General features: G+C 45.0%; 1 protein-coding gene across 1 annotated transcript; it reads right to left on the bottom strand.

Annotated features, from left to right (window-relative positions):
- Positions 1-1,767: 1,767 nt before the first annotated feature.
- TM4SF19 (transmembrane 4 L six family member 19) lies at positions 1,768-13,517 on the bottom strand. Its single transcript, XM_058730983.1, has 5 exons — positions 13,290-13,517; positions 5,520-5,721; positions 4,903-4,980; positions 2,714-2,883; positions 1,768-2,458 (listed from the first exon to the last, which is right to left on the bottom strand). Exons 2-5 carry the CDS (start codon positions 5,718-5,720, stop codon positions 2,278-2,280), a joined length of 630 nt encoding a protein of 209 aa, XP_058586966.1. The 5' UTR covers position 5,721; positions 13,290-13,517; the 3' UTR covers positions 1,768-2,277.
- Positions 13,518-13,892: the final 375 nt, after the last annotated feature.

Here is a 13,892-nt window from a genome sequence, read left to right as displayed (position 1 = left end):
GCCAGCCAACTTATTCCCAAGATGGGCCCACTTTTCTCTGAGCAGGATCGTAAACAAGGCAACATCCTCTTCTTTCCAGGATGATATTCAAGAAGGCATTCACAAAGCAAGGGACCGACAACTTTTCTTCTTAACCAAATGTTAGCACTGTCCTGATGAACAGATTAACATAGGCCCTCCTGCCTAAAACCTGGTTGGAAGCCAAGCCAAGAGCCAGATGTAGCTTTCATTTGAGGAGAAAAACCCAGGGTGAAAGTCCATTCTGAGGGTGAGGTAGTCCTGGGATGGAGGGAGAAGGAAGGGGATGCAGGTGTCCTGTGGAATCCCACAGAGGGCAGCCAACAACCAGGTGTGGAGGGCTATGGAGCCCATGGTAGAATGAATGCAGAACTCCCTCTTCTCCCTTTCCCCTCCACTCCCCTGTTTCCCTCTCCTTTCCTCTTCCCTCTCCTCCCTGGTGACAGAAGAATTCCTGTATCCTGGAGGCATCTGGTGCTTCAGTGGCTCCTCCCTGACGGGACAGAGCTGGGGCCCAGGGGACTGTGGAGGGGATACAGCAGCCCCTGGACCCACATACTCCCTTCCTGGCTTTGTCCACTCTGTGGCTCCAGAGCCTGGGGTTCTCAAACTCATTCGCTGGACCTGTCCACTTACCTCTTCTCTTGCCAGTACCCATCTTCTTCCCAGAATGCTTCTGCCCGCTTCATCTTGTTCCCTGCCCATCAGGCTTTCCCATCCAGATCTCCTTTATCCCACTCCTGACTCTGCTTACCATCTGACACCACCTCCTGACCAAGATCCTGAGGTGGGAGGGAGGGGAGTCCTCTGCTTTCCTCGTTCCGCATGAGAAACAGCCATGGCTCCGCAGTTCTCCACATGCTCTATCCTGTGTCTCCCCCCCATGCCTTGGAGTGTGCTGTTTCCTCTGCTAGGGAATCCCTTTCTCCTCTCTTTGCCGGGCTGTTTCAAGAATCAGCTCAGACACAATGGAAGCCTTCCTTGATCTCTCACAGACCCTCTCCTTGGCGGTTTGCTGTTCCTCTGAGCTCTTTTCGTGTCCTGTTGACCTCTAACATGGCCCTTACCATATGACATTTAAATTGCTGGGAGATGTGTTTGTTCCCTTAACCTGACCATGAGCTCTTCAAGGACAAGGCAGGGTCCAAGGTCAAGGGCCGTGTCTCAGTCATCTTTGGATCCACTGCGTGCACAGCAGAGCCAGCCACACAGTGGACACTCAGTGTATACCACTTATTGAACTGCACTGAACACGGATGAAAAGAACACTGGTGGATTAATCAGCTCAGGCTGCCATAACAAAACACTACAGATTGAGTGGCTCGAACAACAGACATTTATTTTCTGGAGGCTGGAAGTCCAATATTAAGGTACCAACAAGGTTGGTTTCTATTGAGGCCTCTCTCGTTGGCTTGCAGATGGCCACCTTCTGGCTGTGTCCTCACATGGCCTTTTCTTCTGTGCTTGTGTGGAGAGAGAGATTTGGAATCTCATCCTCCTCTTATAAAAAGATGCCAGTCCTGGGCGCCTCGGTGGCTCAGTCGGTTGAGCATATGACTTCGACTCAGGTCATGATCTCACGGTTCATCGGTTTGAGCCCCACATCAGGCTCTGTGCTGACCGCTCAGAGCCTGGACCCTGTTTCGGATTCTGTGTCTTCCTCTCTCTGTCCCTCCCCCGCTTGCGCTCTGTCTCTCTCCCTCTTTCAAAAATAAATAAGCATTTAGAAAAAAAAAGATGCTAGTCCTACCTTTATGGCCTCATTTAACCTTAATTAGCTTCTTAAAGGTTCTATCTACAAATATAGTCACATGGGGGGGAGGTGAGGGCTTCAACCTATGAATTTTGAGGACACACAGTTCAGTGCATAACAACTGGTGAACTTGAATTTAGAAGAGCTCAAGTACTAACTTTACCTGAACCCAGGTGAGAGCTTTTAGGCATCAAGTCCGTTATGTTCTAGGAACTTCAACTGCTATATCTGTGACCTGTGACCAATTTTACAGGGTTGTTGAGAGGCTGAAATGAGGCCATGGCTGGAAGACATTTGATGAACCATAAGTTCTTACACAATAATAATGACTTGCAGTTTACAATGTGATTCAAAATTCACCAATATCATTCAGCCTATGCTCAAGGAATCATTGTTACAGGCACACCTAAAAAGGAAGTTTGTTTACAATCCATACCCACTTCTTACAGAAGGGATTCAAGACAGTTTCTGAGGAAAACTCTCTCGCATGAAAGGGCATTTACCTATCACTTCTCACAGAGGCTGCAGAAAAGTCCCAAGAAGCTGTTGATGAAATGAATGACCACCAGGAGAATCTGGAGGAGGCTGACGCACAGAAGGGTGGAGAAGAAGGACACGTGCCAGATGACGGCTTTAGAAGGCTCCAGGCAGACAGAGTTCCAGAGTGAACGGTCATACAAATAATTCCTATCCCCAAAAATAAGGAGACCAGGGTTTGAGGAAAAAGAAATAAAAGCCAAATAAGCAACCTCGATAGAAACCTGGTGCCTCCCCCAGCCAAGGTCATAGGACTAGACTTTTGAGGGTAACTATTGTTGCTGCACCTGCAAAATTCTGAGCATCTTCCCAGAGAAAGGAAATGCTAGAATGTGTGACCAAAAGGAGTTTGTGTGTCTTTCTGTCATCTTTCTCTGCCTCTGTGAAAAGACTCCATCCATTTACCTGTTATGCAAGTCTTTGAATGGGTAACCATATTTCCAAGCTTGCATCTGATTGAAGGATGAGGCATCGAACATGCATAAAGGGCCATCTTTCAGGGCTACACCAGAAGTGATAAAGCAAATCAAGGCTCCTAGAAAAGCCAGGCTACTGGACAGCAGAGCAGTGAGCATCTGTAGAGGGAGAGAAGAAGCCATAAGGTGAGATGGGGTCGTGACCAAGTGGTGGGGTGATGGGGACAAGTCTAACTTCTCTGGTGCTCAGGCTTCCCCCCATCATATCACATGGGGATAATTCTGCCCCTGGCACCTCCTTTAAAGGATAACCAAGGCAAAGGTGACTGATGTGGGGTCAGTGGTAGAGCCAGGAAGTGTGGGGGGTAGGGAGGGAGAGAAAGCACTGAGAAGGAGGAAGCAGTAGCACATGGACCTGGGTCTCCCTGACCCAGCAGAGCTTCTCAGCAGGTTGGCATTAAAAGCTTTTATACTCAGACTGCAGCCATTCAGCCTCTGGGTTGAAGGGTTTGATTGTCATTTTGCATATGCCCACTTCTGACTCTTCTAAGGGAAAGCTGTGTTCTCAAAGGTTCCATACTCCTATCCCTGATTCCTCACTTTCTCAAATCAAGCAAGAAAGGAAGCAGGGGAGGAAAGAGGGAAGGAGGGGAGGAAAGAAAGGAAGGAGGGAGACAGAGAGAAATGACAGTCAACTATGAAGTGACTCCAGTGCTGTCACTGCACTTTTCTAGACTTTGTACCACTCACTTCCCTCCCAAAAGGTAACAATGAGTTGGCAGGATTCTAGCTTACTTTTAAATTGGCTTCTTTCTCAGGATACTAGGTCATTTTCTCCCTTGCAAAGAATACATATTTTAAAATTTTAAATAAAAAAAAATATATATGTGTATATATATACACACGTATATACATATATATAGCTTTTATACAGAATCACGGAGTCATTTTATGTCAAGCCAGTTTGGAGCTTGGGAGGGGCCAGGGAAAGGCGCATGGTCAGTTTTGACTCTAAGTTAAGGATTCGAGGTGAACTAGTCTGATGGAAGCCTAGGACAGTGGTTCTCAAAATGTGATCCCTGTCCTGGCAGCATCACATCACCTGAAAACTTGTTAGAAATGCACAATTTCCCGCTTCACCCCACCTCTGAATCAGAAAATCTGGGGGTGAGGCCCAACAATCTTTTTTTTTTAATTTTTTTAATGTTTATTTATTTTTGAGACAGAGAGAGACAGAGCATGAACGGGGGAGAGCAAGAGAGAGGGAGACACAGAATCTGAAACAGGCTCCAGGCTCCGAGCGGTCAGCACAGAGTCTGACGCGGGGCTCGAACTCACGGACCGCGAGATCATGACCTGAGCCGAAGTCGGATGCTTAACCGAGGCACCCAGGCGCCCCCCTGGTTTTGGTTTTAACAAACCCTTCAGGGATTCTGATGCAGGCTTAAGTCTGAGAACTACCCACTCGCCTAGGGGAAAACCAGGAGAGACTGAGAACAGATTGTGAATGAAATGCGTGGGTGTTGATATTTAATTCTTTAGCATATAATTCTGAATCAGAGGAATTCCCAGTACATGGGCTGCAGATAGCAAAGCAGGCTGTAGAGTTACAGCAAGGAGGCCACAAGTTCATGTGTCTGAGACTGAATAAGCAATATATCTTATACTATGCATGTACTGAGATTTTTCAGAAATGCCACTGTAATTAATAAGTGCAGATTTATTCTGGGCCTCAGTTTCATTATCTGTAAAATGGAGGGGTTAGACTAGAATCTAGTCATTAGATGATTTCTGGAAATTTTTCCAACTCTAAGAAAAGTTACACAAAATAGCCAGGAAATTTTCTATCAAAGACACATGACTGCAGTGCACTTAAATCGTGTCCATATTGTTCAATAGGCTAAAAATAATAGTAACAGTTCCTACATGTTTATAGACATTTCTGGCTCATTAAACACCTACTCTGTTGACTTGATCCTGTTCACTCCCATTTTACAGAGGAGGACCTGAGGCTCAGAAAGGTTAAGGAAGTTGCCCGATAGCTTAGGATTATTAAGGGATACAGTAAGCACCTGACTTCAAGCCCCAAGACTGACATTGTCTCTTTACCATTCTGCCTGTAGAGTGACAGAATGTAGGGATATTCTAGGTGTTAGAAGAGTAGAATCTGGTGCTTACACTTTGACAGGGCCCACTTTCACTGAAGCAGCCATATCTCCAGCCCGTCAAGGAGATGAGGGTAGCCGCAATGAGTACCTGGGAGAGGAGAGAAGAAAGGTAAAAAGAGATTGGGTAATTGACATTTCTAGCTGCCACCTGTGGCTGTTGAAATAGATTGGCTGGGCACCTCACATGGACTTGATTATCCTATCTTTCCCAGAGGGTTTGGCTTTGACTATCAGGACCCAGTTGGGTGACTAGCCTGATCTGCCTCTCTGGCCGGCAACGTTTACCCCTGGCCTGCTAGTCCCGAGCCAAAGTTCAGCTACAAGACTTGACAAGTCTTCCTAGAGTCTCCTATTCCTCAGAACTGATATACAACTGAGACCAGCTTGCTAGGTCAAGCATTCTTTTTTTTTTTTTCTTTAAGATTTTATTTTTGAGTAAATCACCCAACATGGGTCTCGAACTCACCCTGAGATCAAGATGGCACATGCTCTACCTGTTGAGACAGCCAGGCGCCCCCAAGATCAAGCATTCTTACAAGGAACCAAAACATGACTCCCCTACCACCTCCCTGTTCCACCCCGAGGGGTGTCTGGCAAAGTCACACCTGGGGAACTCAGAGCACTTACCATGAGGCCTCCTCCCCAGAGCCCAGAGCCCAGCATGGCTTGCCTGCCAATGAGGCCTCTCAGCAGGTAGCTCACATCCCAGTTGGGAAAGAGGAGCACTGTATTGGCTCCAGCAGCAAACAGGGCAGTGGTCCCAAGGCTCAGCCCCAGGATGCGGGAGCAGGTCCGTGAGCATGCCATCACACCAGGAGAGGACAGCATCCTGGAACCAATGGACGGAGGGTCATGGTGGCTCTGCTGCTGGGAGCATCAGGAAGGAGAACACTCATAGCAAGGGTGGGGTGGGGGAGACAGACTACAGATACTATGACCTCCCGGGGCACAGATCAAGAAGAGCCAAGGAACCTGCTTTGAAACGCTGCCTTTTATAAATATGCCCCAATGGGTAGGATTTAATTGCTCCATTTTCTGCCAACCCCCACTCACATGCACACACTCCTCATCCCCTCATGTTTTCCTGTACCTCTGTTACAGCTAGTGATTATTTCTATTTGGTACAGAAAAAAATGTTTAAAGGTGTCACCCTCTCTCTTTAAAAAATGCCATTTTAAAGATGTCTACTCTTACCACTTCCATTCATTATTGTGCAGGAAGTGCTATCCGGTGCAATAAGAAAATAAAAAGAAGCAAAAGCCATACGGATAGGAAAGAAAAAAGTAAGGTAACATGATTATCTATGTAGAAAATCCAAAAGAATCGGGGAGCCTGGGTGGCTCAGTCAGTTGGGCATCCGACTTCGGCTCGGGTCATGTTCTCATCGTCTGTGGGTTCGAGCCCTGCATCTCCGCATCAGGCTCTGTGCTGACAGCTCGGAGCCTGGAGCCTGCTTCGGATTCTGTGTCTCCTCTCTCTCTCTCTGCCCCTCCCCGTTCAAGCTCTGTCTCTGTCTCTCTCAAAAATAAATAAATATTTAAAAAAATTAAAAAAAAAAAAAAGAAAATCAAAAAGAATCTATCAAAAAGTTACTAGAACTAGTAAGTGAGTTTAGCAAGTCACAGGATAAGAACTTAATACACAGGGGGGCCTGGGTGGCTCAGTCTGTTAACCATCTGACTTTGGCTCAGGTCATGATCTCATGGTTTGTGAGTTCGAGCCCCCATCAGGCTCTCTGCTGTCACCAAAGAGCCTGCTATGGAACCTCTGTCCCACTCTCTTCTGCCCCTCTCCCACTTGCATGGGCTGTCTCAAAAATAAACATTAAAAAATTTTTTTTAATTGAAAAAATGAATATACAAAGATTTTGTTGTATTTCTATACACAAGCATTGACAAATTGAAAAAATTAAACAATATCATTTAAATAGCATAAAATAGGGGCGCCTGGGTGGCTCAGTCGGTTAAGCATCCGACTTCAGCTCAGGTCATGATCTCACGGTCCGTGAGTTCGAGCCCCGCGTCGGGTTCTGGGCTGATGGCTCAGAGCCTGGAGCCTGCTTCCCATTCTGTGTCTCCCTCTCTCTCTGCCCCTCCCCCGTTCATGCTCTGTCTCTCTCTGTCTCAAAAATAAATAAACGTTAAAAAAAAATTTTTTTTAATAAATAAATAAATAGCATAAAATAGGGGCACCTGGGGGCTCAGTCAGTTAAGCATCCAACTTGTGATTTTGGCTCAAGTCATGATCTCACGGTTTGTGAGTTCAAGCTCCACATCAGGCTCCATGCTGATAGTGCAGAGCCTGCTTGGGATTCTCTCTCTCCCTCTCTCTCTCTGCCCCTCCCTCCCTCACTCTCTCTGTCTCCTGTCTCTCTCTCAAAAATAAATAAATAACTTTAAAAGATTAAAAATAATGGCATAACATAGAAAATACTTATGGATAAATTCAACAAAATATGTGCAAGACCTGTGCACTAAAAAGAACAAAAGATTCCTGAGAAAAATTAAAGACCTAAATAAATGGAGAGATATACAACATCCATGGGTCAAAAGACTTACTCTCATTAACATGTCAATTATCTCTAAATTGATGTTTAGTAGAGGCATTTGGGTGGCTCAATCTGTTAAGCATTTGACTTCAGCTCATAATCTCGCAGTTCTTGGGGCTCTGTGCTGACAGCTCAGAGCCCGGAGCCTGCCTTGGATTCTGTGTCTCCCTCTCTCTCTGCTCCTCCCCTGCTCTCTCTCTCTCTCTCTTTCTCTCTCTCTGTCTTTCAAAAATAATGGGTTTTTTAAATAAACATTAAAAAATTAAAAAAAATTGATGTGTATATTCAATGCAATCTCAGCTAAAATTCTAGCAACATTTTGTTGTAGAAATTAACGAACTGAATCTAAATGTAGATGGAAATGCCAAGGTCCTAGATTAGCCAAAATAATTTTGAAAAAGAACAAAGTTGGAGGACTTACACCAAGTGATTTCAAGACATTATAAAGTTACAGTAAAGGTACAGAAAGTAAAGTGCTGGTGCATAAAGACATACAGACCACGAGAACAGACTAGAGAATTCAGAAATAGACATACACAGATATGAGCAAATGATTTTTGAAAAAGATATTATTTCAGTGGGAAAACGATAGTCTCGAACAGTGCTGTGACAATCTATGTGCAAAACAATATACATATTATATTATATCATATATATATGATATACATATATATATATACCATGACTATTACTGCAAACCATATTTAATAATTAGTTAGAAATGAACCATAGGCTTAAACTTACAAAAATTTTAGAAGAAAACAAAGGAGAAAACATTGGGACTTGAGTTAGAAAAAGATTTATTAGATAAAACACAAAAAGTACAACCCATAAAAATGAGAAGTTAAACTACTGCAAAATTAATTTGTTCTACAAAAGACACCATGAAGAAAATAAAGAAGCAAACCACGGACTGGCAGAAAATATTCACAACATAAATTTTGTAAATGTGTATGTGAATACGAGTGCATACACATCTGATAACACACTGTAACTAGATTATATGAAGAACTCTTACATCTCTATAATAATAAGACAGGTTGATTTAGAAAATGGCGAAAGGATTTAAACAGATATTTCATTCCATCTCACAGAAGAAGATATATGGATGATAGCTAAGAACAAGAAAAGATGCTGAACATCATTAACATAAGGAAACACAAATTAAAACTAAAATAAGATCCTACTGCAGACCCAGAAGAATTGTTTCATTAAGTTAAAAGGTTGGACTACACCAAGTATTGGGGGGGGATGTGAAGCAACCAGAACATTCATATGTAGCTGGTGAGAATGCAAATGGTACAAACCACTTTGTATTTTATTTTGTTTGTTTTTAAGCCTACTTATTTATATGAGAGAGAGAGAGAGAAAGAGAGAGAGAGAAAACACACAAGTGGGGGAGGGGCAGAGATAGAGGGAGACAGAATACCACACAGGTTCCGCACTGTCAGCATAGAGCCCGATGCAGGGCTCAAACTCAGAACCAAGAGATCATGACCTGAGCCAAAATCAAGAGTCAGTCACTTAACTGACTTAGCCACCCAGCGCCTTCCACCCCCCCCGCCCCCCCCCGCCCCCCCGCCCGCCCCCCCCGCCCCCCCGCCCCCCCCCCGCGCCAGACCACTTTGTAAATTAGCTTGGCAGTTTCTTTTTTTCTTTTTTTTTTTTTTTAATTTTTTTCAACGTTTTTTATTTATTTTTGGGACAGAGAGAGACAGAGCATGAACGGGGGAGGGGCAGAGAGAGAGGGAGACACAGAATCGGAAACAGGCTCCAGGCTCCGAGCCATCAGCCCAGAGCCTGACGCGGGGCTCAAACTCACGGACCGTGAGATCGTGACCTGGCTGAAGTCGGACGCTTAACCGACTGCGCCACCCAGGCGCCCCTTAGCTTGGCAGTTTCTTATAAAGTTAAACATTTAACTTACCAAATGATCAAGTAATTCCACTTCTACATGTTTATCCAAGAGAAATGAAAGTACACATCCACACAAAGATTAGGACTTGAATGTCCATAGCAGCTTTATTCGTAACAACTACAAGTTAGAAAAATGGGAACAACTTAAGTGTCCACCAACAGATGAATGGATAAACAAAATGTGGCATGTGCATACAATGGAATATTATACAGCCATGAAAAGGAAAAGAAGTTCTGAAGCATGCTACAACATGGATGAAACTTGAAAACATTATGCTAAATGAAATAAGCCAGACACTGAAGGATAAATATTGTATTATTTCACTTACATGAAATATCCAGAGTAGGCAAATTCAGAGAGACAGAAGTAGATTAGCGGCTACCAGAGACTGAGGGTGGAGGAATGCGGAGTTATTGTTTAATGGTTACAGAGTTTCTGTTTGGGGTGATGAAAGAATTTTAGAAATAGATAGAGGTAATGGTTACACAATATTTTGAATGCAATAGATGCCACTGCATTGTGCACTTTAAAAATGTTTAAAGTAATAAATGTTATGATATACACATGTTACCATAATAAAAAAAATTAACTGAAAATGAGAAATAACTCAAATGTTCATCAATAGGTGAATAAATAAATTGTGGTATATCCATGCAACTGAGTACCTCTACCAGGCAATAAAATACAAGGTTATTGTTTTTTAATTATGTAACAATGAACTTGAATATTACATGTCTCAACTAGATCAGGTGAAAAATGCCACCTCAGCACCTTTACTTATAGCCATTTCTCCTTTTTACATTTTCACTGATACATGCGCTTCTTGTTGTTTTTCTAAATGTGAATTAGAATAAGGCTGGTGAGATTTGGTAGACTCCTGTCAATACGGATCTGAAAAATATCAGTGCTTTGAGATTCCGAAGAAGTTGCCTGTTGCTGCTTTGCAATTTAGCTGAGTCCATCTCACCGTGAGACTCTTGACACTCCCCTCCTAACACATTACTTTGCACATAATCAGAAAATATGTGTGAATCAGAGACCCGCTTCTCTCTTTTACACACATACATACACATACATACATAATAAAATATCTCAGAGTTAAAAACATTAAACACAATGTATATACTTATAAGTTCTATGGAAAAACTAAGCAACATCCGTATAAATACAACCAGCTTACAAAACAGGTCGCTACCACTAATATTATTGAAACCCTATGTGTGCCTATCGATCCTACCCTTTTTCTAGATTCCTTCCTAGGAAAGACTATCCTACATTTTTTATCATACCTTTTTTTAAAAAAAATTTTTTTAAGTTTATTTTGAAAGAGAGAGAGCACGCACGCAGGGTAGGGGCAGAGAGAGAGGGGAGAGAGAATCCCAAGCAGGCTCTGCACTGTCAGCACAGAGCCCAGTGTAGGGCTTGAACTCACAAACCATGAGATCGTGACCTGAGCCAAAACCAAGAGTCAGGCACTTAACCGACTGAGCGACCCAGGCACCCCTATCGTACCTTTTCAAAAACAGCTTTGTGAAGTGCCTGGGTCACTCAGTCGGTTAAGCATTTGGACTTTGGCTCAGGTCATGATCTCACGGTTCATGGGTTCAAGCCCAGCTCTGCACTGACAGCCTGGAGCCTGCTTTGGATTCTGTGTCTCCCTCTCTCTCCGCCCCTCTCCCACTTGTACTCTGTCTCTCTCTCAAAAATAAACATTAAAAGAAAAAAGCAGTTTTACAACTTACAAAGTCAGTTCTTAAAAACAAAAACTTGATTGGCCCAGCATTTTGTATTTGTCCGGCTGCAGCTCATGGTAAAGAGTTTGGTGCCAGACACAACGCTGAGCAGGACTTTGTGTTGGGGGTTATGTTCCTGTGCCCTTCCCATCATTCCCCAACCCCTGCAGCCCCTAGGGACCTTTGCTTCCCCTAATCTCGGAGCCCAAGCTTGCCTCCTGCAACTCTTCCCAAGGGAGAACTTCCAGCTGCAGGGGCTAGTGTTTAGGGTGGAGAGTTGTCTCATTGTGTGCCCTTGCCCCAGGGTATTTGCTCCTGAAGCCATTTTTCTCACAGTGGATAAAAGAACTTGCCCCTGGATGAAAGTAAGTTCAGGCCTCCAGGGAGAGGGAGTTGGAGGCAGGATATGGGGGAACAGTGACCCTTAGCCCAGGGATGGGAGGAGGGAAGGGTGGGGACCAAGGATCAGGAGGGATGCTGTGGTTTCTTCCCACTGCCCTCTCCCAGCGGGCTCACTGCAGGAGGCCTTTAGGGTGATGAGCTGGCCCTGCTGTCGGGAGACAGGGCACCTGTAGGAAAACAGTTCTCCCCACAGTCTGCCCACCAACCTTCAGGATGTAAGTGCGTGTCTGGGCAGCCTCCCTCCCAGACTGTTCTGTCATTGAGTGCAGGGCTCTCAGTGCATCTCCGTGTCGTCTCGAATTAACTCCTCAGGGGTGTTAGCAAGTAACTTTAACCCGCACGCCCTCCCAGAGGACTGACATCTTGTCAAGGGCCCAAGTAAGGACCAGTGTGTGGTTGGACTTTCAAGCATGCGCTGTAGACCACGGGCTGGGAGGAGCTTTTGTTCAGGAATTCGTTGGGCCACCTTTGAATCCACCTGTGACTAAGGCCTGTCTAGACTTAGATAACCACCCCCCTCCCGCCCGGACGATCCCTTCTGTGGAAATATTTCTATCAGGAAAGAGGTTTATAAAGGAAACTAAAAAAATATAAACACGCAGAGAGAAAACTAAGAAGTTGAGCACAGCCTTTGGGATGAGTGGAATTCAGAGAATCCTGGCCGTCCACTAATCTAAAAAAGCATTTGCTGGGCTGCCTCAACTAATTCAGATTAGTTTGAATTTCACTCCTTCTCCGACTGACTCTGTTCCCCAAGAAATCACAACATTCTGAGAAACATTTCCACAACTCTGAGCCAGAAATTAGCAAAGAGTTTGGCCAATTTGATCTCTGAAGAGAGAAGCAGGTTCATAAGGTGAAACCTTAAAACCAGGCTTTCAGGCAGGCCCTGTTTTATTTTTATTTATTTATTTATTTATTTATTTTTTAACGTTTATTTATTTTTGAGACAGAGAGAGACAGAGCATGAACGGGGGAGGGTCAGAGAGAGGGAGACACAGAATCTGAAACAGGCTCCAGGCTCTGAGCCATCAGCCCAGAGCCCGACGCGGGGCTCGAACTCACGGACCACGAGATCATGACCTGAGCTGAAGTCGGACGCTTAACCGACTGAGCCACCCAGGCACTCCAGGCAGGCCCTGTTTTAACCTGTGATCCTGACTGGGTAAACAAATCACTGGCCAGATGTCTAGGCAACAACAGAAGTGATCCGCTAAGTCATATGAAGGAAAAGACTGCATATTCTCTGTGTGTCTATCTACCTCACTCATCACCCCGACAGCCTTTTCTTTCATTCCTTCAGCAGTCAATATTTATTAAGTGTAAGTGACTGCTTTCTGGCAGTCACGATGCTAGGAGCTGGAGATACCATGGCGAATCAGAGACGGTCTCTTCTCTTGAGGAGCTTAAAGCCGAATGGGGACAATGACAGGGCAATAAACAGGTGCTGAGCAGAGGCGTCCAACCAAAGGTGTAATGGAAGCACACCAGGGACCGCCTAATCTTGTCCTGCAGAAGTGAGGTAACACCTACTGGAGGAAGTGCTGACCAAGCTAAGACTTCACAGACAACGAGGCATTAGGCAGGCAAAGTTGGCAAGGAAAAGTATTCTAAGCATGTGGAGAAGCCCAAAGTTGACAAACCGAGGCAAAGAGAAGTGACGTGAATTGCCTGAAGCCACACAGCTGCTCTGTGGCACAGCCAGGTCTCATTCGAGTTGGAAGTTTGTGCCCTTAACTGTTAGGCCATACTGTTCCCTGGCTATCTCCTCACTGAGCCCTTTCATCTCTGCTTACCTGCATCCAGTGGCAAGAATCAGGATGGGAGACAAAGAAGCTGGAGAAGGGCTCTGTCTTCAACGTAGGCCTGTGCTCCCACAGCCCCGGCTGGGACTGCGACTCCTGCAGGGCAGGCCAGAAGCTCCCGTTTCAGAACCCTCCAAGAGGGCAGGGTGGCTCTGTATATATGGAGAGGTCACCCAGGCAAGCGAGCCTGTGAGTGTGCATGCGCCCCCACACCACTGCCCACAGGCCTCCATTGAAGGAGTTTTCTCTTCTTGGTGAGCCCTCTCCTGATGACCCACCCTCTGCTCATTCTCATGTGACCTTAAGGAAGGAACCAGGAGCCATGGCCTCGTGAGCTAAAGTGTCTCAATGAGTCAGACAAGAACCCGTGAGAAATACCTTATCCTCCCGTCTTGCTCAAGCAGCAATACTTTTTCACATACTAGCAGCCCGTATCTTTCACTCATTGCAGAATTGGGGCTCTTTGGAAAACCAGCACTGGACAGAGCAGCCACCATGTTTTCCTTATCACCCTCCTTACTTTGCTGACTGGATACGTTGCATGGTTTCTTTACTAGCCTCCTAACTTTCTTGTTCAAGCCCCAGGCCACCATC

This window comes from Neofelis nebulosa, chromosome 5 (assembly GCF_028018385.1).
Source record: "Neofelis nebulosa isolate mNeoNeb1 chromosome 5, mNeoNeb1.pri, whole genome shotgun sequence".
NCBI classification, from domain to species: Eukaryota; Metazoa; Chordata; class Mammalia; order Carnivora; family Felidae; genus Neofelis; species Neofelis nebulosa.
This window is presented reverse-complemented; position numbering and strand designations above follow the sequence as displayed.